The sequence below is a fragment of the Somniosus microcephalus genome, chromosome 9 (genome assembly GCF_052327205.1).
Source record: "Somniosus microcephalus isolate GS21.2 chromosome 9, FLI_Smic_1.0, whole genome shotgun sequence".
In the NCBI taxonomy this organism is placed as follows: Eukaryota; Metazoa; Chordata; class Chondrichthyes; order Squaliformes; family Somniosidae; genus Somniosus; species Somniosus microcephalus.
In genome coordinates this window covers 133,756,470-133,781,545 of record NC_140995.1, presented here as the reverse complement: position 1 = coordinate 133,781,545, position 25,076 = coordinate 133,756,470, and the positions used below count along the sequence as shown (strand labels likewise).

Below are 25,076 nucleotides of genomic sequence, written 5' to 3'. Positions count from 1 at the left end.
ATTTGGCGCGAAGATAATGGAAGGCCCCGGGTAGCAGTCATTGCTCTGGCCCGCGCTCTCTCTTGCTCGACCCTGCTCTCGTGGCTCTGGCCTCTTGGGCTGCCGCTCGTACTCGTGCCCTGGCCTCATGGTGGGTTCTCTCCCCGGAGCAGATTTTCAGTAGCCAGAGACACCATACCAACTGCCGGGAAGGGGAGCCAGGTCCAAGTCCACAGCCATCCAGGACGACTAGATGAAAAGGGGCGAGACGATGTTGAGCAGGTAGCCCAGGACTTGTAGTGTAGTCAGACAGACGAGACGAGGAAGACGATAATACCTCGATAACGGCAGAGCAGAGCAGCGAGAATCGTATCGGTAATTTAAAACCCCCAAGCGCCTAGTTATAAGCTGACGCCTGAGGGGAGGGAGGAAGTCCCTTAGGAAGATCACAGCAAGCACCTTGTTGAAAGAAAGTGGGGACGACAGCAAGCATCTTGAACACAGTGTTGATGTAGGTCTCCACACCACAACGAATACACAGGCGTCTGGTGTATGGCCTAAACGGTAACAACTGGTGACTGTCCGATATAACGTTACCGCCAACGACCGCCCGAGGGAGAAGAAGAGGAGAACCCATCGGGATGAGATGATGACGGTAGCTGAGGAGAAGAGGGTGCATCACGGCAGCAGCTCCAGTACCGCGCCTCTGAAGACCACGTGGCGACGGGGTACCTAAGAGGACAGAGAGCAAAACCTCAAAACCCGTTTCTCTTTCCAACAGTTGACTTTGAACTTGGATTGGTGAGCATAAATTCTGGCCTCTCATAGCTTAATCTAGTTAGGTATAGGGGTGGGAGAAGTATAAGGGGATTGTTAAGACTGTTGTTTTCCCTCAATGTGCCGTGTGTTCCCCATTCCCTGTATAAGTGTATTTGCCTATAATATTGTAGTGGTAATTTCTTTTGAGACTGTATTAAGATTTCCTTGTTCAATAAAATCTTGATTTTGTTTGCATCCAAACCACTTGTCTACCTGAGTTTTCTATATCGCTGCCTGTACCTAAGTCCGGTGTCTAGAACCCAGGGGCGTGGGAGCGATTCGAACCACTCACAAACAGTCAGGGGCATAACTGACTGGGCGCACGCGCCACACCCGCCACCCCCTACAGGTCCCAATACTGTGCCTGGAACTACTCCTCTTTAATAGGTAGCATTTATTTAGGAAACAGATGCAGAAACATCAGTTATCTATTTTGCCTTCTGTTTGCTGTAAGCAGATAAAGATACGGGAGTTAGACTATTAATTATAGAAGGTGTAACGTTAGGCAGGTACATAGTGAAAGTGACAGATTTACTTTCTAATTCTTTAGAAATTACTTACATTATATTTTATATTCTAACTCAATTCTGTTGAGATTTTATGGTGTTACTCATTTTAGGTACAAAATCATACTGTGTGTATCAATCTATTTCACTTTTTATCCTTAATTTAGAATGTATCTAATTCATCAAATGATGGCAATTCTTGCTTAGTTTATGAATGGATGAACAGACAAAGCAGCTGGTCTTTTGAGATTAGCCTCTTCCTGAGCAGCTTGTGAAAGTGACAGAAATGCAAAAATATAGAAATTTAACTTTGTTCACTATGCCAAATGAAAGTAATAAACATCATAATGTGAAAACCTTGATCCAGGATTACAGCTATGTAATAGAGGAATGTTTTTTTATTTCATTGTTCACTGGGGCAGAGACAGTTCAGTAGAGCAGGCTCCTGCTCAATAGGGACCATAGTAATAGTGCCAAAAACTGAATCTTACATAAAACACAGTTACTTGGCTAGCTTTGACCCTAGATATGTGCAAGTGAAAGATAGCTCATGAAAATACATTTTAACCAACCCTGAAACCATTGACTACTCATTGGTTCATTAGGAATGGCTGTCCAATACTGATATTACTGCTTTGCTGTGTTAATCAGCCGCAAGACAAACATTGCAAAATGATCACGCTCAGCTTCCAGCATTCAGTAACAGCTTCTGCTAATGTGATATTTTAATAGCACTTGTGAATAAATAATCTAACTTGTGCAGTATCCAAAAAAGAAAAATACAAAACTAAACATACAGTCAGTCATACATGTTGTTGTTAATAAAATTACTGGCCATGAGCCTTGTATAATTTTGGAAGCTATTAAGATAATGGTCTGGATTTTGTGGTCAGCAGCGAATGAATGGTGCCAGCCGTACATTACACTTACACTTGCCCACAGACCTTTGCAGTGCAACTTGCGGTAATTAGAGAACCAAAACTCTAGGGACCTGTGTGAGTAGAGCAAGTGACGTTGTGTCTCCTTCACAATCAGATTGGAGAATCCTTACTGAGACATACAGGCCTGGATATTAACAGGGGCGGGTTGCGTAGGTGGGGGGAGGGAAGCGGAGTTTCAGACAGGAAACCCTGAAGTCCGAATTCCCCACATGCTGTGGAGTTTTAACTCCACAGCGTGTGTCTTTTCTCCTTGACCGGTTCCCTGCCTGGAAGTCAGCTTGATTGACGGGCTTGGCTTCCAGTCGGGCGGGGAGGACTCCGGAGCAGGCCACAGAAGCAGGTAGGTCCGATGCCCAACCCCGGGGCCGGGGGAAAGCACTCCTGCTCCTCCTGGCCCACAACCAGTACTATAAAGACACTTACCTTCCCCGAAACTGACCTCCCTTCAGCTGCCGGGTTTCCTGAGGCCGGGGAAACCCAGTCGGCCACTGTTAAACCTGCAAATCAGGTTAAATCAGAGGCTGCCAACCTCATTAAAATATTTAAATTGCCAACCTGCCTCCTGGGAGCGGGTTGGCTGCCCACCCCTTGTCCCGCCTCTGTTATACCAGGAAGTGGGCGGGTTGGAGGCAGGTTTCAGATTTTTAAAATTGTAACATCTGACCCGACCCCAACCCACCCGTTTTTGGTGTTTAAAATTCACCTCGCAGAGTCTAAACCAGGAAGTGTAAATTAGAATATTTAATTCAATGCCAAATTATTTAGAAAAGCGAAATAAAGCGAGGGAAAGAAATATGGGATTAGAGGGAGAGATAAGAGACAGAAAGAAAAAGTATAACCAAAATTATTTCAATTTTTACATTTAAAAAAAATCTCCAACAATAACTAAAATCTGAAGGAATGAGACCAATGTGCCCTGTCATTTTTCTGGGCCCACGTGGCCCCTTTAATGGGCTGTGCAGTCCATTCAAAATTCTGCGCATGCGCGGTTTTTTCAATTTAAAATCCAGCTGCGCAGGATCTCAAGGGAACGTTGAATGAGACTCTACACTTTTAAAAATTAATTTTCAGTGCCAGAGAAGTTGTTTGGCAGTAATTAAGACTTATCATGCCATTAAAAATTCACTTACACATGAATGGACAAGCCCTAACCTTTTCCGGCATGTTTAGTGGGTAAGTACCGCAACCTCACTCCCTTCATGTCTTTTTATGCCGAGTCTCTCGCCAAGATACTGTTATAACGCAGCCTGTGGAGGAGCAGGGCAACTTGAACAACAACTTCCTGATTTCCGCGTTTTACTGCGCTAGATTTTGCTGTCCGATTTACTCCATAATAACAGTGAGTGCTGATAGCCTCACCGTTATTTCTACTGCAAATTACGGGCCAATGTTGGTATCCTTTCCTGGTCCTGCTATTAATATACAAAAATATGGTATGTTATTCCCCAGTTACCAGGTCCTAACTGAAAATCTGCAGTTATTTCATTAAAAACCAGATGAGAATGTTCCTATGGACTGGATTTTCCTCTACGGGGCAGAGCCTCAGTCGGGTGGTACTTCCACCCACCTCTCCTGGGTCAGGACTCATTAGACATGCACAGTGAGTCTCCATCAGGATTCCTGCCATCAATATGAGCCTGCCAATGCCTGGCAGGAAATATTTATGGTGCTGCAGTGGAAACACTGCTGAAGCACCAAAGATCCAAGGAGGGACTGAAAGGGTCTGAAGCTCTCCGAAGGTTGGAAGGAGGCCTGCTACTGAAAGACTCGGTTGAGATCAAGCCCTTCAGCAATGAAGTCTCTGAGGTCTTCTGGAGGGAGACGAAGCCGCTACAACTGTTCTAGTTTATATGGACAAGGTATATTCTGCGGTTGGAATCTAGCCTGAAGCCAAATGATTTAAAACAGGTCCTAGGCTCAATCATTTAAATGAGGCTCGTTCATGCCGATAGCATGGTCTTATTTTTTAGCCCCAATCACCCAATTGGAAAAGTGAATGCGATGTAAATTGGGCAGTGAAGTTAAGGTTGAATTTTCTGACCCACACTGCGGGCAGAGCCATAGAACAATTGGGGTTAACATTTAATAGTGTAATATCACAGTGTTGTTTTTGTGTTTCTAAAACGATCCTAAGTGCTCTTGTTATCAATAGCATAAAATGAAAAACTAGCCTTAGTAATTGTTAAAGGGCCAGAGGCTTCATGCATGGCTTCAGCTAACACTTCGCTATTCATCTGTATCTTTAGGAATATCAGACTCCATCTGAGACTGGTAACTCTTGAGGCCAGTTATGCCCTGCACTAATGTGGTGATTACAGTTTGGATACAGTATATACTTGGCATTTTCTTACCTGGTTTTTCTATTCTTTGCATGGGAGTGATAACTTCAGATGTGGTCTAAAACTACTTGGCACCCACCACTTCCATTGGGAGATAATCACTACAATTAACACATTCTCTCACCCTCATGGTCTTTCATAAGCATTTAAAAAAATATGTTCTCAGGATTTGGCTGACAATAGCAAAGCTGCATTTATTGTCCACCTCTAATCGCTCTGAGAAGGTGGTGTTGGGCCTTCTCTTTGAACCTGCAGTCCTTGTAGGGATGGTGCTCCCACAATGATATGTAGACAATTACAGGATATTGATCCAGTGATGATAAAGTAATGGCAGTATATGAATTGCATCTTAATCCATGTTATATCTGACCTGTGAAGGCTTGATGCCTTTCCTGGGTAAAAATTAGAAATATGTGAATTCTCCAGAACTACCATTTGTCATCTTGATAGGCACAATTGCATGCAAAAAAATACCCCAGTTTTGTATTACAAAGACCAAGATTCCTACTCAATATTTGTGGTTAGTAGTTCTTAGATTACCTTAATTACACTTGTGTTTTAGTAGTACAAGAGAAAGATGTGATGCTTGAAGGATAACATCATTTTATTTATGTATTATATTTATTAACCTTTTAATATTGTTTAAAGCTGAAAGGCATTTTCTGTTAACCAATATGATCCAAACAATCAGGTTATTCAGATTTCAGATTAACAAGCGAACTATTTGAGTTTTTTTGAGAATTGTACTCAAAATAGTGTATTTTATACTTGAGGCATCCATTGAAAACTAGTGTTAAAGCAGAAACACATATGATGCTGCTTATAAACAGCATGGAGCCTGTCTTTGAAACTCTTCTGCAGAGTTATCCTGTTCATGTTCCTCTTCTGATTTTTATTTTTAAACAGATATGTGTGTTGGAGAGACAAATCTTTGATTTCCTTGGCTACCAATGGGCGCCTATCCTGGCCAATTTTTTGCATATTATCACAGTCATTTTTGGCCTGTTTGGGACTATCCAGTTCAGACAACGATATGTAATCAGGGTGAGTAGAACATTTAAAGTTCTAAAAACTGTATTATTGCCTAAGTCAAGAGATCTAGAGGGCAGTGGAGCTGTCACTAAAGAGGATGTTAATTTTTCATGCTACTTAAAGAGGTAACTGAACTGGAAAATTAAACAGAGAAAATCGCAAATCACTTTGTCTTATTTGGTCTTTGAGTTAATCATTTGAATCATGTTAAATAATGGTATAATTTTCCACTATTTTAGTTTGATCTGTGGATTTAAATGATCAGTTACCTTCATAGATTGATTACCTTAATATTTTCTATATCTGTGGACCATTATTTTAAACTGATAGCCTAGAGCTTACAATAAACATATACATTGTTGAGGTTGTGATATCAGCATGTGATTTATAACACACATACATAGATGCTGCAATTGCAAAATTTCTAAGATTAAAAAGTAGTCAAAACACTGAAGTGCATATAGCAATGTTTAGCATTACTGAGTGGGCAGTAAGTCAGAACTGTATTACATTTCCATTCAGAAGCTAAAGTAGAAGCTACCATAGAGGCTCTGAATAGACTAAAGATGATCCACACGTCATTTATAACAGATCACTCAATTTATCAATGTCTTAAACAAGAACAGAATGAGTTTTTCATATCAAAGTAGGAACAATAGGGTAAAAATTCTACTTTTCTCCTCCCAGCAGAACACGCTGTGAAATTGCACAACTCCAACATGGGCTGGGTTGTGTGCAGTTTTGTGATATGTGCTTCTGGTGTATGCTGGGAGTGCTGGAGAAGAATTTTAGTCCCAAATTTCTTGTATGACTCTGTGATAAGTGAATTTTTGCTTTGCTTTGTTTGTAATATGTTCTGTGTGATTGTGATGGTTGAACCTCTTTAATTTGTGAGTATCAATGATTATCTGTGCGAGAACACTAAAACAAGAACAGCAGAGAAAGGGTAATCTTATAGAAGAGAAATCCTGGAAGGAATGATTCAATTAAGGAGGGATGTATAAAAGTCCTACCTTTAGAAATGATAAGTAAACAGGAGCTCTTTAATACTAATGAGTCCTGTTGCATAAATGTTGATAAGGAGGAAAAACTACCTTGAGTTTGAGTTAGAGTTCGTTTTTCAGTATAAAAATCCAACTTCAAGCATAATACATCAGATGGTTTGTTCAGTGTGTAGCTATGCTGTAAATTTGTTCATTCTTTCTGGAAGGTACGTTCATTTCATAGAATCATAGAATGATACAGGACAGAAGGATGCCATTAGGCCCATCGTGCCTGTGCCGGGAAAATTTGTATTAGTTTGGTTCAGAACATTATATTTTATACTTTTAAGAATAGAATGAAAATAATTTTAAGGCATATTATTTCATATATAAGACTTTTGGTTTGCTGGGAGAATATGCATTAATTATGTTCGACAGTACTGTTTGTATTTTTATATAATGTAACTGACTGAAAATAATTAAGCAATAACAAAATTTGCTTTAACCAGACTTGGTTGATCCACATTGCTAATTAAGCTGTTTATAGAGAGAGAGATGGATACACTGTAGATGAAGGTAACAAATGCTGAAACACAATACAGAATATCCATTAGAACTAGACAGATTCCTACTGGATATTTACAGTACTTAATTCCTCTGTGACACTTCTTAACATATGGGAGAGTGGTATCTTCAGCAGGATGAGACTCTTGCAAACTTCTGCATCTTTGTTTATTGATTTCCTATTTTTTGTGAACATAAGAACCCTTCTTTTCTTCCTCCCACCTTTTATTTTGGGCTTCCCAGATATACACCAGCTATGGTTGACAAGGCCGAAGTGTTGTCATGACTGAGATTGAAACCTCATCAGTGTAATGCATTACTAACAACAGTCCACGTCTGGCTTCTCTGTGCCATAAAGTATTGATATTCCAAAGTATTGTGTCACTGCACTGTTTTTTTGCAATACAAGTCATGTAAATCCTAACGCAGGTAACATTATATATTGGTTGAATAGAATATCTACTACACTCGAGGTGTCAGCAGTGAAAACATCCATCAGAATGCATCAAGTCTGCTATGTGGATATTATTTTTACCAGTGCTGCCAGTGATGAAATCAATTTGCCCATCAAAGAAATAGTCCAACTTGACTTTTTAATTAAAAAAAGGAAAATGTAGTTTGTATTGAATAGAATTAATTGCTGCATCTATCAATTGCAAATCTTAGAATCAACAGTGTCAGTAATATGTCATATCCAAGATCAGACAGAATGGATGTTTTATCAAATATCCTCCCTATCAAACTAATTCATAATGCATTTAACATATTTGATAACCTGCTTGCTATAATTGCCATTAGTTACCCTTTTTAGTTCCTGAAATGTTTTCTTTTCAGATCTCTAAGAAAGAGTAGGACATGATAATCTTCCAACACAGTGAAAAAAATTACCTTTTCTTAGCAGAAAGAAGTTTGTTGTCCTCAGATAACTGAATATGGGAATTAACTCATCTTACAAAGATTGTAGATGTTGATATATATATATATATATATATTTATTATCAAATGGTAAGTGCTACAAATGTGGCCAATAGAGAGAAATATTGATCCACATGGCTTAGAAAATAACCACAGGTATTTAGATACCAGAGGTGGGCGGTGAATGTATTTTTTTCCCTTTAAATTCATATTGCTTTCAACCAGGCACTTTGGTGCACCTGGCCTATTTTACTCACATTGATCATAATACTGTACATGGAACTGCTGGGGTGCCAACATTTTTTGGGAAATTTTAACTAAATGAAGGGATAAAGGCTAGGATTCTCCACTTTAGAGCTGTACTTTTGTCTGCCCTCAAAATATGCCCCAATGCTGACCTAATTCCCTGTGCCAGAAGTCATCAGAGATGCATAACGCCATTCTCAAGGCTAAGAGGGAGCCTGCAAGTGCAAAGAGCAGAATCTTGACAGCACTATAGCACTGGAAAATCCAGCAAAGGATCATAAAAGAGGCAGAAGTACTGCGAAGATTGGAGTGCATATCCCAGTGAAGGCCTCAGCTGAGGCCAGGGCCTTCAGCAGATAAGTGGGTGCCAGATTGCCAGGAGAGGAGGATATGGTGACCCTCGGGGCCAGTACCACTGCTTTTCAAGCCTACTGCCACCTTTTCCGTGGCAGTAACATGGGCAGTCACAGTGGGGGGCGGGGGAGGGAAATAGAAATTGGAGTGGTAATGGCAATAGGCTTAATTCTCCACTCTGATCCCACTGACTTCCAGCCATAACCCCTTTATAAAGGCAAAAAATCCATAGGTGAAGTAGTAAAGGAGAAACTACCAACTTACTGTTTCCCAGGAGGCTCACGAAGATGCCTTTCCAGCTTTCATGCTTTACTTTGACAGAGATCAATAATTCTTTTGAAAAGAGGCATGATTTTCAGCCATGACTAAGACTTTAGAATGGTGTTTATGTCCCAAGTGCCAGGGAAGGGACATAACCGAGCAGATGGAAAAACCTCTGGAAAGGGAGGTAAAACACTCAGGAACCATGGTTCATGTAGGAACAAATAACCTATGATGGAGATCTTGCAGAAAGAATGTGTGGAATTAGGTTCTATGATTAAAATATAAGACCTCAATGGTAGTCATTTCAGGATTACTCCTAGTGCAATGCATTGGACCAATTTAGGGATATGACTAGATAGATGACATAAAAGGAAGTGTTTCCGATACCTGAGACATTTGGGCATATGGAGCAAAGGTGGGTAACTGGAGTTGAGATACAGATCAGCTATGATCTAATTAAATGGCAAAACAGGCTCAAGGGGTTGAATGGCCTACTCCTGATCCTACGACAGAGTTGTGGGGCTATGGGAAGAAGAGCAAGTCTTTACCGAACTTACTGTTACAGTGTCCTTGTAGAAAAGGTAAATAGAACAGTGGGGGGAAGACTTGGGTCAGCTGGATACAGGTACATCCCCGAACTCTCGAGGAATTGAAGAAGAATATTAGTGATGCTTTGGTTTAGTAAATGCTGCCGTAGTACTTTGGGTCTGGAGGATAGAAAAGGTACTAACATTCAAAAAAGGAGTAAGGCATAAGATTGATAATTAGAGACTAGTTAGCCTAACATCCATAGTGAGAAAAATGCTTCAGAGTATTCTACAAATGAACACAGGTATCATAAGGAGCAGTTAGCTTGGTTTTCAAAGTAAATAGGTCACAGCTTATAAATCTACTAGAATTCTTTGAAGAGGAAGCTAAACTAGTGGACAAAAGTAATCCAGTAGATGTAGTTTTACTTTGGATCTTCAAAAGTTGTTTGACAAATTGCCTCATGAGATGAGTAAATAGGTTAAAGCACATTGAATGGATGCTGAGTTGCCGAGATGGAATGACAATTGGAGAAGTAAATGAAAGGTGGGGGTGAGGTTGGGAAGGGAAGGTTTTGCAATTGGCAGTGAGTTTCTTGAATTTGGCCCTGAGAATCTGCATCGTGAAGAACGCTCATCCTGGTATAAGTGCTGGGATGTGCCTGCAGTCTTTGTTTTTGACTCTGCCAAAGTTTGCAGGGCTAGGGAGATCACACCTAATGGGAAATTGCCAGGATGCCCTCAAAGTGGCCAGGAACTTTGGCAGAAGTCTGCAGGCCTGGTGGGGGTTGATGGCTTCTTCCCTCTCCCCCACCCCCCACCCCCAAAAAAAAATCATAAAATGTCACTTGTAAAAAGAAACCAGAAAACTTTCAGGCCTAGAAATTCAGTTGGTTGCGCCAGCCATTAGGGCCTTAGGAGGAGTAGATGTCAGGCGCTAGGCAGGTAGCGCCCGGGCGCAGCGCGAACTGCGCCTCGCCCCAACTTCACTAGAAATTTAGCGGCGGCGCAAAGTCTTTGCGCGCGCTCAGCTGCACGCGCAGATCATGATGTTATTTCCTCGTGCAACGCCCTTTGTGCGCCCCCAGCCGGAACTTCAGTGGCAACGCCCCATTGTGCGCCTGGCGCCCTAGCGACTGTTAGAGTGTAACGGTGCTCAGCCGATGCGGGGCGCGGGGGGCGCAAATTAAAGGGCACTCCTCCTGCACTATAAAAGGCTGCCATTTCGCAGCACTCCCTCTTGAGAAACGGATCTTTGGAGAGAGACCAAGGTAGATAGCTTTCTGCTTTGGCCCAACACTCGGACAGGTACTTCTGGCTTCAGGCCACAGCTTTCCACTAGTCTTTGCCTTCATTGACATCTCATTGTTTGCCAGCATATTATGGGGGCTGCAATGGGTGTCAACACTGGCTTTCTCAATTACATCCAAAGGGCTCACAGACGCCGTGAGAGAGTGGCAGCCCTGGCTAGACGGAGAGGGGGCAACAGGCGTCGGCAAAGGTGGCCTTACCCACCCAGGGTATACCGCCAGCAGTTCTCCTATCTCAACATGTCTGAGGAGCATTGTGTTCGGAGGCTGCGATTCAGAAGGTACGTGGTCACAGAGATCTGCCAGCTGCTTGGCGGTGATCTGCAGCCACAGCTGAGGAGCAGGACGTCTCTGTCGGTGGCAGTGAAGGTGACGGTGGCTCTCAACTTCTATGCCACCGGCTCCTTCCAATCCGCTACTGGGAACATTGCCAACATCTCCCAGTTCGCCGTGCATTGCTGCATCCGCCAGGTGACCAATGCCCTTTTCAAAAGGAGACGTCAGTTCATCTCCTTCTCCATGGCCCTTGCCAAGCAGCAACAGCGTGCAATGGGCTTTGCAGCATTCGCGGGCTTCCCCATGGTGCAAGGCGCCATTGACTGCACGCATGTGGTTTTGCAGGCACCTCTGGAGCATGCCGAGGATTACTGCAACCGGAAGGGCTACCATTCGCTGAACGTCCAGCTGGTGTGTGACCACAGGCAGCTCATCCTAGCTGTCAATGCCCGCTTTCCAGGCAGCAGCCACGATGCCTTCATCCTGCGACAGACTTCTGTGGCAGACATGTTCCAGGCACAGCCTCACCCACGAGGATGGCTTATCGGGGACAAAGGCTATCCTTTGTGTACCTGGCTGATGACCCCGCTCCGTGCGCCCAGCACCCCTGCTGAAGAGGGATACAATGAGAGCCATCAAGCGACCAGGAACATCATTGAACAAACAATCGGCGTCCTGAAGCAACGGTTCCGCTGTCTGGATCGTTCCGGTGGAGCCCTACAGTATTCGCCGGAGCGAGTCTCCCATTTCGTGGTCGTTTGCTGCATGCTGCACAACCTGGCTATCCGCAGGACTCAGCCACTGCCACCACAGATTGGAGGACCACCTGAGGAGGAGGAGGAGGAGGAGGAGGAGGAGGAGGAGGACCAGCACAGGAGGGAGGCAGAAAGTGCAAGGGCCACCCGTCACCGGCTTATTGAACGTCGGTTCTAGGCCCCCTCTCAGGGATTGGCTTGTGCCAATGTCAGCAGATGAATGTAGCCGCTCCACAAGCCCTCAGCCGAGCAGGGCAACCAGGACTTAACCAAATAACCATGCACACTGCAATTTAACAGCAATAATTTATTGAAAACCTCTGCCCTTCCCACATTACATGCTCATGTGGAGAAGCCCCCTCCAAAAACACAAAACTACCAGTCTCGGCCTTACAAAAAGAAAGAAAGACACCAGTCTCGGCCTTACAAAAAGAAAGAAAGACACCAGTCTCGGCCTTACACAAAAACAGCTGCACCAGTGTCGGCCTTACAACAAGCACCAGGCATTTGTGCATACCTCTACTTTTTGCCCTGTGAGGCAATGCCTTGCGCATCCTTGCCTGGCCCCTGCCCGCCCTGCTGCTCCTCCTCAATGGGAGCCCAGTGGCTGCAGCAAGGCTGGGGGAAGGCTGCTGAGGAGCAGATGGCGAGACGGCAGATGCCCTTGGGGGTCGGCCTGCACCAGCTCTGGCCTTGGAGTGTCCGGCTGCTGACTGCTCCAACTCTGGCTGGGCGGCAGCAGTCTGTCCAGCAGCTCGTGGCAGCTGCAATGGCGGAGTGGCAGTGTCGGCTGCAGGAATGGTGGCAACCTGGCAGATCGCAGGTGCTCGCTGGTCGCCTGAGACATTGGCACTCGCACGGGCCAGCACTGCAGCATGCGCAGCAAACAGCTGAAGAACAGACTGCTGGGCTGCTGCTGTGCGGCGAGTGCCCTGGCGATGCCTGGCTGATCCAGCGAGGGTGGCAGCAGTTAGTGCCCGTGTGGCCCTGGTCTGTGTCCGCATGACACCAGCCAGTGAATGGACGGCACGACTGAGCACTTGGCTAGAAGCCGATTGTGCTGCCGCGAAGTCCTGCAGACTCCTGGCCTGTGCTGCACTGAATAGTTCCAGACTCCTGGCCTGTGCTGCACTGAATTGTTGCAGACTTCTGGCCTGTGCTGCTCCGAATCGCTGCACACTCCTTGACAGACACTCTATGGAGTCAGGCATCCTTGCCACTGCAGCCATGAGCTCAGTGTGCCTGCGCTCAGCCTGGACGGCCATTTCCTCTAGGAGGCGCACCTCCTCTGCGCTGACCGTCGCAGGACTGGAGGCCGCACTCACCCTCTGGGGAGAAGTCCGCCGAGCTCCCCCACCCCTCCCGCGTTGTTGCAGGCCGCTGGGCCCCGGAGCTTCACTCTCCTCCGACCCTTCCCCCCGGCTCCCCTCCAGGGAAGACGTGTCCCCTACATCACCATGGACTGGCGCGGCTGAGGGTGGCACTGATGGGCCGGCTTCCTCTTCCTCCTCCTCGTCTTCCGAAGGGCTGACAGTGGCAGCTTGAGGGCCCGCCTCCTCACCTGGCGTTTCACCATCTGAAAGCAGGAAGGCACAAGAGTAGCTTTAGAGTGAGGACAGGGCGGCAGCGAGGGAGGCATGAGTGGTGCCATTCACCGCATTGGTCGGACAGTGGCAAAGGATGCTGATCTGATGCGCAAGTGGAACGAGAGAGGTCCAAAAGGTGATGCCCTTACCATTGGTGCCCAGAACAGGGTCGGCATCTCCACTGGCGACGGGGCCAATCAGCCGGCCTACCATAATGCGCTCCACACGCTGGTCGAGGTCGGAGAGCTCTTTGAGGTCAGGACGGCCTCCCCCAGTCTCAGTTCGGTTGCGCCGGTTGTGCGCCACCTTGGCCTGCAAGAGAAAGGACTGCCTCTAAGTACAGTGTGAAGCCCTGATCTTGTCTGCAATGCCTCCCATGGTCGAATAGCTTGGACAGTGTGTAGCCCTGATCTTGTCTGCACTGCCTCCCATGGTCGAATAGCTTGTACAGTGTGTAACCCTGATCTTGTCTGCACTGCCTCCCATGGTCGAATAGCTTGGACAGTGTGTAAAGTGCTGAATGTGCAATTGATTTTCATGCCAGTCCCATAGCTGCTGGATGAGGGCTGGCCATTAGGGCTTTCAGGTCCCTTTGCCCATAATGTGAGGTGCACATGCAAGGATGAGGAGGACACTGGAAAGGGTACTCACCCTGACAACCCTAGTGAGGTCGTTGAACTTCTTCCGGCATTGCACAGGAGTCCTGGCAACCACGCTGTTGGAAGACACCCTGTTGGACACCTCCCTCCAGGCTTTCCGGTAGGCGCTGGGCAGCGGCCTCTTGCCACCTTCTGGGAACAAAACATGGCGCCTGCGCTCCACTCCGCCAACCAGCAGCCTCAGGTCACCGTCGCTGAAGCGCTGCGCTCTCTCCCTGGCCTTCTCCATAGTCCTGGGCGTTGTACAGGTGAAGCTGAAGTGGTCAGGCCTAGGTTGAGGGCTGCAGTGTGCAGGGCGTGGCAGGCAAACAAATCCACCCTCCCCCTTTAAGAGATGACTGGCGCCAGAGTGTCTGCCGTCAATCAAGAACTCGCCGCACCTGCGCTGCGCCCGGCCTCGGGGGTATCGCTCAGCACCGCCGGCTTAGCGCCTAAAGATAGTCGTGCATCGCCTGTTTTAGCGCAGCAGCAACCTCTTGGGGCGATGCGACTGAATATCGGCGAAGGGGGCGCAACTTTGCGCCGGGCGCAAACTTTAGCGGCCGCCTGACTTTACCGCCCCAAAAGTGGCTATACTGAATTTCTAGGCCTCAGACTCTTATCTTCAGGGATCTAACCCCCAATCTCAACCTAGACTTCCAGGTGGAATCACATCCATTCCTGTTGGCAAGGTATGCCTAGTGAGATCAGTGTACCAGGTACTGATGGAGGCATGGGATGCAGGAACTGCCAACTTAGAGTCACTGCATCCTTACTGCAATGGCCTTGTAGAGGTGGGCAGAGGCTCCACCCCACAAGGCCATATAGGAAATGCAAGTGCAAGTCAAAATTACTGTAGATTTTCAGCAACACTTTCTTTAGCTGGATTGGGTGTGTGTGAACGAGCAACTTTTTTTGTTGCATTTAATTTGGACCTTGTTTTGCCCTTTGCAATTAATTTTTGTGTTTTAATTTCTTTCATTTTCAACTTGAAAGGAATTTGACTCTCAATCCAAATTCTATGGCCACGATTTCCCCTACCTCGGCAGGTCCCAACCTCACTGCTGGCTCCAGCCCGCTGTCCAAGGTGATTTTATGTTGATTGGGATTATTGAGCCTGCCCAGCGTGTTTGTCAGCCAATTGAAGGAAGCGGGTCTAATGACTTCACTTGCCATGTCATCAGTCAGTTTCCTTAAAGGGACCATGTCCAAATTGATTTTGACAGTTATGCTGTCCGTGTTCTACAGCATTGAGGTGCTGCAAACACTGACGAGCACTGCACAGAGGTGCACGGCTGAATGCAGGCTCTCCCATGACTTCCTCCATATGCTTCTAGAGGGAGTCACAGCACGCAGAGAGGTTCTCTTCCCTTCCAATGGGCGGAAGAGACCTTCCCAGGAGATCAACACAGCCTGGTTGCACATTGCACAGGAGGGCACAAGCAGGGATGTCGTCAGGAGGACCAGGCTGCAGTGGCGCAAACGTTTCAATCATCTCAGTAGATCGCAAAACATTACTGCAAAGCCACACTCAACCTCATCCTGCTGTACCACTCATCACATCCCTATCACTCCTGCACATCCTTACTCACACCAACCTGCCTTGCACCTCCACCCATCCCTCTCTATCTACATTATCATTTCCCCATCTCACTAGCCACCCCTCACATTCACCCTCATCCTAGTCTAATCATACCAACTAATAACACACAAGGGTAGGCACTTGGGTGTTTTAGCCAATGTTTATATGAAGTTTCTTTTGATGTGCTGTAAGACATTGAAACCTTTATTTTCAACACTTTGCGTTCTTGGACAGATTTGTGTGCACCTTTGGAAGTGGCTTAGTGAGTTGCAGTGAATAGTGAGACATAATGGTACTCCCCGCAATGGTGATGACTGTGAAAGGAATGGCTTGGGCATTGTAGGTATGCTTTATGGTGTTGGTGTCGGGTGGTGCCAACCTGGTGCATCATGTGGCAGCCTGAGTGTACAGTGTCAACTGAAGTAAATCTGGCTATGGTGAGGCCATCCCTGGCCTCCCAGGCAGCAATGTGGTCGGGTGCTGATGCCCTCTATCCTGTGCAGCATCAGTTTATTGTGGAGAAGGTTGGTGTTGTTGTTGGTGCTGCTGGTGTGCCTGGTGCTGCTGGTGTTGGGGATGATCGTGGTGAAATTGTGAGGACCAAGGTGAGATAGTTTCAAGGGCACCAATGCCGATGTAATAGATAGCAGGTGAGCTTGAGATGACAGAAACGATCTGTCAATGGAGAGAGAGGTTGTTCCAATGAGGTGACACTGGATACAGAGTTTTCGCCAAACACTTGCAACCTGCATAAAGCTCAATCTATCTTCCAAATGCAGTAAGCAATAGCTTTTGAGCTTGGAAAGTAAACAGCTGTGAGATGGGAGCTTTTATAGCTCATTTGCAACTGTGAAGTAAAGAGATGATTTCATGGTAACATAATTCCTGCCCTGCTTACCTGACGTGATTCCCGAGCAGCGTAGACCCCATGGGCGACCTTGTAAAAGTTAAAGGTGAGCTCAAAATACTTTAAGTGGCTCTTAACAAGGTCATAATGACCTAAATTGCCTCCCCCGCCACTGCGTGTCGGGTCTGTTCAGCGTTGACAGATCCGACATCTGGGAAATCTGCGTGGCAGCGGGTTTCCGACCTGCTGTCAAAAGAATTTCCCCACCCGACCCGCCAACAAATGCGTCCAATGACCCCCCGAAAAAATCCCCCATTAAATATATACCATTATTCTAATTTCTCTTGGTCTCAGGGAGTTAGAAGGTGAGGAGTTCCACAGGATATGATCTAACTTGACTTGCTCTTGCCCAGCGAGCCAGAACTATAGATACTGCTAGTTATTTGAGCATGCTTGCAATTTATATTTATCAGAGATGCAGGGCTGGATTTTAATTCAGGGGCGGGTTGGTGTCGTGAAATCCGCATTTCGTGTTATCCACATGAATATAAATCGAAATAACAACAGAAAATGCTGGAAAAACTCAGCAGGCCAGGCAACATCCGTGGAGAGAAAATAGAGTCAACGTTTCGGGTGAAAACCCTTTGTCAAGACTAAAGAAGCACAGGAAATGAAATAGATTAAGAGGCCAGGCTGGGAGAGAACAAAAGAGAAGAGACATTAAGAGGTATTCAAAACGAGACGAGATGGTGATAGGACTAGTGAAGATAAAAGATGGCTCTAGATTAGGTGTGAAATGCGCTGGCAGAATGGGAGACAGCTGCCATGTGGGAGAGAGAAAAAAAAGAAAGGGGGGGGGGTGGAAGCCAAAACAAAGGTGTGGATAAAAAATATAAGTAAAAATGTAATAGGGGCCGAGGTTATGATCTGAAATTGTTAAACTCGATATTGAGTCCGAAAGGCTGTAAAGTGCCTAATCGGAAGATGAGGTGCTGTTCCTCGAGTTTACACTGAGCTTCCATGGAACAATGCAAGAGGCCGAGGACGGTGAGGTCCGAGTGGGAAGGGGGCGGTGAATTAAAATGACAGGCGACCGGAAGCTCAGGGTCACCCTTACGGACTGAACGGAGGTGTTCCGCAAAGCGGTCACCCAATCTGCGTTTGGTCTCCCCAATTTAGAGGAGACCACATTGTGAGCAGCGAATACAGTATACTAGATTGCAAGAAGTACAAGTAAATCACTGTTTCACCTGGAAGGGGTGTTTGGGGCCCTGGACAGTGGGAAGGGGGGAGGTATAAGGGCAGGTGCTACATCTCCTGTGCTTGCACGGGAAGGTGCCACGTGAAGGGGAAGGGGTGCTGGGGGTGATAGAGTGGACTAGGTTGTCTCGAAGGGAGCGGTCCCTACGGAATGCTGAAAGGGGAGGGTAGGGGAAGATGCGTTTGGTGGTGGGATCACTTTGGTGGTTGCGGAAATGGTGGAGGATGATCCGTTGAATTTGGAGGCTGGTGGGGTGAAAGGTGAGGACAAGGGGAACCCTATCGTGGTTCCAGGAGGGAGGGGCAGGGGTGAGGGCAGAAGTGTGGGAGATAGAATGGACACGGTCGAGGACCATGTCAACCACGGTAGAGGGGAATCCTCGGCTGAGGAAAAAGGAAGACATGTCGGAAGCACTGGTGTGGATGGTGACATCGTCAGAGCAGATGCGGCGGAGATGGAGAAACTGGGAGAATGGAATAGAGTCCTTACAGGAGGCAGGGTGGGAGGAAGTGTAGTCCAGGTAGCTGTGGGAGTCAGTGGGCTTGCAGTGAATGTTGGTCAATAACCTATCCCCAGAGGTGGAGACAGAAAAGTCGAGGAAGGGAAGGGAAGAGTCAGAGATGGACCATTTGAAGGTGAGGGAAGGGTGGAAATTGGAGGCAAAGTGAATGAAATTGTCTAGTTCAGGGCGAGAGCAGGAAATGGCACCGATACAGTCATCAATGTATCGGAAAAAGAGGTGAGGGAGGGGACCTGAGTAGGACTGGAACAAAGAGTGTTCCACATATCCCATGAAAAGGCAGGCATAGCTAGGACCCATGCGGGTACCCATAGCAACATCTTTTGTTATAAATGTCATCATCAAGAAATTACTTATGAAATAACGCTGGACGGCCAGCTGGTGGCGCCATCCAAGGAGTATAAATACTCGGGCGTGGGCCCCATCTTTCCAGGGACATTTTGTAAGACGAGCTAGTGAAATACAACTAGACTTCCATGTTCTGAAACAAGTTGATTAAAGCCTTGCTTTATGCTCAAACCAAGTGCGTAGTGAGTTTTATTACATCACCTTTGATTTGGAGGAAATGAGTGGAGTCAAAGGAGAAGTTGTTCAATGTGAAACAAGTTCAGCCAGGTGGAGGAGGGTGGTGGATGGGGACTGGTCGGGCCTCTGTTCAAGGAAGAAGCGGAGCGCCCTCAGGCCATCCTGGTGGGGAATGGAGGTGTAGAGGGATTGTACGTCCATGGTGAAAAGGAAGCGGTTGGGGCCAGGAAACTGGAAACTGTTAAAGTGGCGGAGGGCGTCCGAAGAGTTGCGGATGTAGGTGGGAAGAGACTGGACAAGGGGAGAAAAGATAGAGTCGAGATAGGAAGAGATAAGCTCCGTGGGGCAAGAACAGGCTGAAATGATGGGTCTACCAGGGCAGTCCTGTTTGTGGATCTTGGGAAGGAGGTAGAAGCGGGCTGTGCGGGGTTGAGGAACTACGAGGTTGGTAGCCACGGGGGGAAGTTCTCCAGAGGAGATGAGTTCAGTGACAGTCTTGGAAATGGTGGTTTGATGTTCGGTAGTGGGGTCATGGCCCAGATGGAGGTAGGAGGAGGTGTCGGAGAGTTGGCGTTCAGCTTCTGCTAGGTAGAGGTCAGTTCGCCAAACAACAACAGCACCACCCTTGTCAGCAGGTTTAATGACAATGTCAGGGTTGGATCTAAGAGAATGGAGTGCTGCAAGTTCAGAGGGAGGTAGGTTGGAGTGAGTGAGGGGAGCAGAGAAATGGAGACGGCCGATGTCACGGCGGCAGTTAGCGATGAAAAGATCTAGAGAGGGTGAGGGGTCCAGGTAGATCGGGAATTCTGAAAGCAGGAGAAAGGGTCAGCCGTGCAGGGGGAAGACTCCTGGCCAGAGAAGTGGGCACGGAGACGAAGGCGACGAAAAAAGAGCTCGACATCGTGCCGAGCTCGAAATTCATTGAGGTGGGGGCATAAGGGGATGAAGCTCAGACCTTTGCTGAGGACTGATCGTTCAGGGTCAGAGAGGGGAACATCAGAGGGGATAGTGAAAACACGGCAGGGGGTGAGATTGGGAGAAGGGGGTTCAGAGGAAAGTGAAGGGGAAGAAGGTTCCGGAGGGGCGTTGGTATTTAAGAGTTGATGAAGCTTGCGATCCTTGACATCGGAAAGGAAGAAAAAAAGTTTTTTGTTGAAGCGTCGGATGAGTCAAAGGATGAAATGGAACTGTGGACCCGGACAGCTTTCAGATAGAGTGCGTCGGTGCTGCTGAAGAGAGAGATTGAGAGTGTTCATGTGGCGCCACATGGCGTTGAGCGTGGATCTCAGGATGCATCGAGAGCAGTAGTTCGAGGAACGATGAATATCTTGGAGATATTTGTAATCCTGGGTGGATTCGAAACACGAAGGGTGGAAGTTTAGTTGGAATCCACAGGGAATAAGTCGGAACCGGAGACAGTTGCTGAGGAAAATGATGTGGCTGTGAAACCGAGTCTTGGCAGATACCTGATCAAACACGAGAAGGGAAACTGAAAGTAATGAAGATGAACAAGGTTGAAGAGCCAAACGGAGATCCCATCGAAGAGAAGAGCAGAACTTCTTCAGGGTAGGCATTCCTAGAAGAGGTGTGGCAGTGAACCAAACACTAGTACGATAGCAAAATACTGCAGATGCTGGAAATCCAAAATAACAACAGAAAATGCTGGAAAAACTCAGCAGGCCAGGCAACATCACAACACCCCTTCCAGGTGAAACAGCGATTTACTTGTACTTCTTGCAATCTAGTATACTGTATTCGCTGCTCACGATGTGGTCTCCTCTACATTGGGGAAACCAAATGCAGATTGGGTGACCGCTTTGCGGACACCTTCGTTCAGTCCGTAAGGGTGACCCCGAGCTTCCGGTCGCCTGTCATTTTAATTCACCACCCCATTCCCACTCGGACCTCACCGTCCTCGGCCTCTTGCATTGTTCCACGGAAGCTCACCATAAACTCGAGGAACAGCACCTCATCTTCCGATTAGGCACTTTACAGCCTTCCGGACTCAATATCGAGTTCAACAATTTCAGATCATAACCTCGGCCCCTATTACATTTTTACTTATATTTTTTATCCACACCTTTGTTTTGGCCTTTCCCGCCCCCTTTTTTTCCTCTCTCTCACATGGCAGCTGTCTCCCATTCTGCCAGCGCATTTCACACCTAATCTAGAGCCGTCTTTTGTCTCCACTAGTCCTATCACCATCTCGTCTCGTTTTGAATACCTCTTAATGTCTCTTCTTCTCTTTTGTTCTCTCCCAGCCTGGCCTCTTAATCTATTTCATTTCCTGTGCTTCTTTAGTCTTGACAAAGGGTTTTCACCCAAAACGTTGACTCTATTTTCTCTCCACGGGTGTTGCCTGGCCTGCTAGGTTTTCCAGCATTTTCTGTTGTTATTTCGGATTTCCAGCATCTGCAGTATTTTGCTATCGTGAATATAAATTGACGTGGGAGATTGATGCTATTTTAACTTAATTGTCCAATTGAGTTCCAGCGTTTGGGAACCCTTGGCAAATGAGTTTTTCCAGTCAGAAAGTCGCATCTTATGACATCATTATTGCTGCTGCATTTATGGTCTGCAACAAGCCTTGCTTCTTCTGCAGGCTGCCAACCTTTTGGCATTTACTGTTAGAGGAACCTGGAGTCACAATGACCAGCGACAGACCTAGGGTTGCTCCCAGGTTCGACGACGTTGTTCTGCAGGCTCTGGTTGAGGGAGCTAGATCTCATAAGGAGGTGCTCTTCCCTTCATCAGGGAGGAAGAAGCCTCCCCAGCAGACCAGGGCTGTGTAAGTGGCAGAGGAGGTCAACTCCTTAATGGTTACCCGCAGAACCTGGAACAGTGCAGGAAGAGATTTCATGACCTTGTGCATACTGGAAAAGTGAGTATGCATTTCCCATCACCCTCAATCTGATCCCCATTGCCTTTCCTCACCAGCACTCAGTTTTAGCAATCTCTTCCTCCACATCCCACTTGACACTGACAACCATGCACCCTTACTCTCTATGCTCACATTCACCTAACTATTTGACTATGCAGCCCTCTGTGATGAAATAACTCTGTGTTCTGATATTTGTACTTGTACTTGTAATGTCTGGAATGTTCCACCGGGGGGAACCACTAATGCTCCTCCCTGGCCCCGCCCCTCTTCTGGTATGTTCTACCAAGGGCTCGGTCGATGATGAACCCTGTTAACTCTGCCATGATTCTTACTTAATAAAAGCCTTCAGTCTTAAGCTTTAACTTCACGGATTCGGGCAGTTATTTGGCACATCAATTTTATTAAGTAACAACTTTTGGAAGATGGATTGATTTTTGAAACCAGAGCATCTGGATATCGATCCGCATTCTGCAGACGCGTCGAAGAAATTTACGCATTGGCTGCGATGTTTTGAACACTTCATCGCATCGTTCGATTCGACGGTTAACAAGTTAGGTCTTCTAACCAACTTGATAAGTCATCAAACTTACTCTATAATTGAAGATATTACTACATATGAAGAGGCCCTCGCAGCTCTTAAAGCCCAGTACCTTAAGTCGGTTAACGAAGTATACGCCAGGTATCTCCTGTCTACTCGCAGGCAATTACCCGAGGAATCTCTGGACGATTTCCTGCAGGACCTTAAGGCTTTGGCTAAGGGTTGCAACTACAAGGCTGTCTCTGCCATAGTGTATCAGGAAGAAGCCATCCGTGATTCTTTCATATCTGGCCTCCGATCTAATTATATTAGACAGAGACTCCTCGAGAACGACTCGTTAGTTTTAAAAACGGTCGTCGCTGCTGCTCGATCGTTAGATGTAGCCCAGAAGAATTCAGAAGTGTATGCATCAGCCCATGCATCTCTCTCAGCCTCGTGTGTTCCTAGTATGGAGGCATCCATAACACCAATGGAGCCCCCACTTAATCCTATTGTTGCGGCTGTGCCCCAAAAGTCTAAGTGTTATTTTTGTGGCCAATCTAAACACCCCAGGCAAAGTTGCCCAGCCAGAGAGGCTACCTGTTTTAAATGTAAGAAACGGGGACATTTTAGTAAAGTGTGTAAGGGTAATCCTGTACCCGAGGTCTTCTCTGCTGCCGCCTATCGTTTTACTCTAGCCTCGGCTACGGTTGACCAGACCATACCGTGTTCCTTGTCAAAATCTATGATGGACATCAAGATTAATGGTCATCCTACTGGGTGTTTGATAGACTGTGGCAGTACTGAAAGTTTTATACACCCCAACCTTGTTAACTCCTGTTCATTGAAGGTGTATCCTACTCGAAGTGAAATTGTGATGGTGTCCAAATCCCTTACTTCGGAGGTAACTGGATATTGTAAAGCCACATTGACCGTTAAGGATACGGAGTATAAGGGCTTTAAACTCCTCATATTACCTCAGTTGTGTGTGAACTTAATATTAGGCTTGGACTTCCAGTGTCAGCATGAGAGCGTTACCCTTAAGTATGGTGGATCTCAGCCTCCACTCACAGTCTGCGGCCTTTCTACTTTAAACGTAAGTCCGCCTTCTTTGTTTGTGAACCGTGCTTCTAATTGTAGACCTATAGCGACTAAGAGTCGACGGTATAGTTCAGAAGATAAAACATTTATAAAAGAGGAAGTGGAAAGGCTTCAACGGGAGGGAATCATCGAACACAGTGGTAGCCTGTGGCGTGCCCAGGTGGTGGTGGTTAAAACTAATGAGAAGAAAAGACTTGTGGTCGATTATAGCCAGACTATAAACTTGTATACCCAATTAGACGCCTATCCTTTGCCTCGTATTTCTGAGATGGTGAACCAGATAGCTCAGTACCGCGTGTTCTCCACCATTGATTTAAAGTCTGCCTACCATCAACTCCCCATCAAAATAGAAGACCGACCTTATACAGCCTTCGAAGCTAATGGGCGCCTGTACCAATTCCTTCGGGTGCCCTTTGGAGTGACGAATGGGGTATCCGTCTTCCAACGGGAGATGGATCATATGGTGGATGAATACGCGTTGGAAGCAACGTTCCCGTACCTGGACAATGTTACCATCTGTGGGCGTGACCAACGGGAGCATGATCAAAATCTCGCGAAGTTCCTAGAGACTGCAAAGAGGTTAAACCTGACCTACAACGAAAACAAGTGTACCTTCAATACTACACGTTTGTGTATTCTTCGTTGCGTTGTGGAGAATGGGGTAATCGGGCCAGACCCTGAAAGATTACGCCCACTTAAGGAATTACCTTTACCTCACACTGTAAAAGCTTTAAGAAGGTGTCTGGGATTCTTCTCGTACTATGCCCAGTGGGTGGCTAGCTACTCAGATAAAGTCCGACCTCTTATTAAGTCGACGTCTTTTCCGCTATCGGCGGAAGCTCAGGAGGCTTTCCTTAATATCAAACGGGACATTGAGAAGGCAGTGGTATGTGCCGTGGATGAGAAGATCCCTTTTCAAGTGGAAAGTGATGCATCTGATTTTGCGTTGGCAGCAACTCTTAACAAAGCTGGTAGACCAGTAGCTTTCTTCTCTCGTACATTGCAAGGACCAGAAGTTCGACATTCTTCAGTGGAAAAGGAGGCACAGGCAATTATCGAAGCAGTCAGGTATTGGAGACATTATCTCGCTGGCCAACGTTTTACGCTCATTACTGACCAACGATCCGTGGCCTTTATGTTCAACACTAAGCAGAGAGGCAAGATCAAAAATGATAAGATTTTAAGATGGCGAATAGAACTGTCAACATATGACTATGATATTCAGTACAGGCCTGGAGTATTTAATGAGCCATCGGATGCTTTGTCACGAGGAGTATGTGCTAGTCTAGGTACAGATAAGCTTCAAAGTCTCCACGACGCACTCTGCCACCCTGGGGTTACCAGAATGAACCACTTCATTAAGTCCCACAATCTACCCTACTCTATTGAGGAGGTCCGGACAATGACCAGAATCTGTCGTGTTTGTGCTGAATGCAAACCCTGCTTCTATAAGCCGTCCGAGCCAGCTCATCTTATTAAAGCAACTCGACCATTTGAGCATTTGAGTCTCGATTTTAAAGGTCCCCTTCCATCAAGCGACCGTAATGTCTATTTTCTTAATATTATAGACGAGTACTCTCGGTTCCCTTTTGTTATCCCCTGTCCAGATGTGACTAGTGCTGTTGTAATTAAATGCCTCTGCCAACTGTTTTCCTTGTTCGGCATGCCTAGCTATATACATAGTGATAGGGGTCCTTCCTTTATGAGCGAAGAATTATGACAGTTTTTGCTATCGAAGGGGATTGCAATGAGCAGAACTACCAGCTATAACCCTCGTGGTAATGGGCAGGTCGAGAAAGAAAATGCGA

General features: G+C 46.4%; 1 protein-coding gene across 3 annotated transcripts in view; it reads left to right on the top strand.

Annotated features, from left to right (window-relative positions):
* nkain2 (sodium/potassium transporting ATPase interacting 2) overlaps positions 1–25,076 on the top strand; it is a 1,023,309-nt gene that overhangs the window by 359,859 nt on the left and 638,374 nt on the right. For all 3 annotated transcript variants that reach the window (XM_085997218.1, XM_085997219.1, XM_085997220.1), the window contains exon 2: positions 5,491–5,628. In XM_085997218.1, the coding sequence (XP_085853344.1) occupies positions 5,491–5,628 (138 nt within the window). The remainder of the gene's footprint in view (positions 1–5,490; positions 5,629–25,076) is intronic.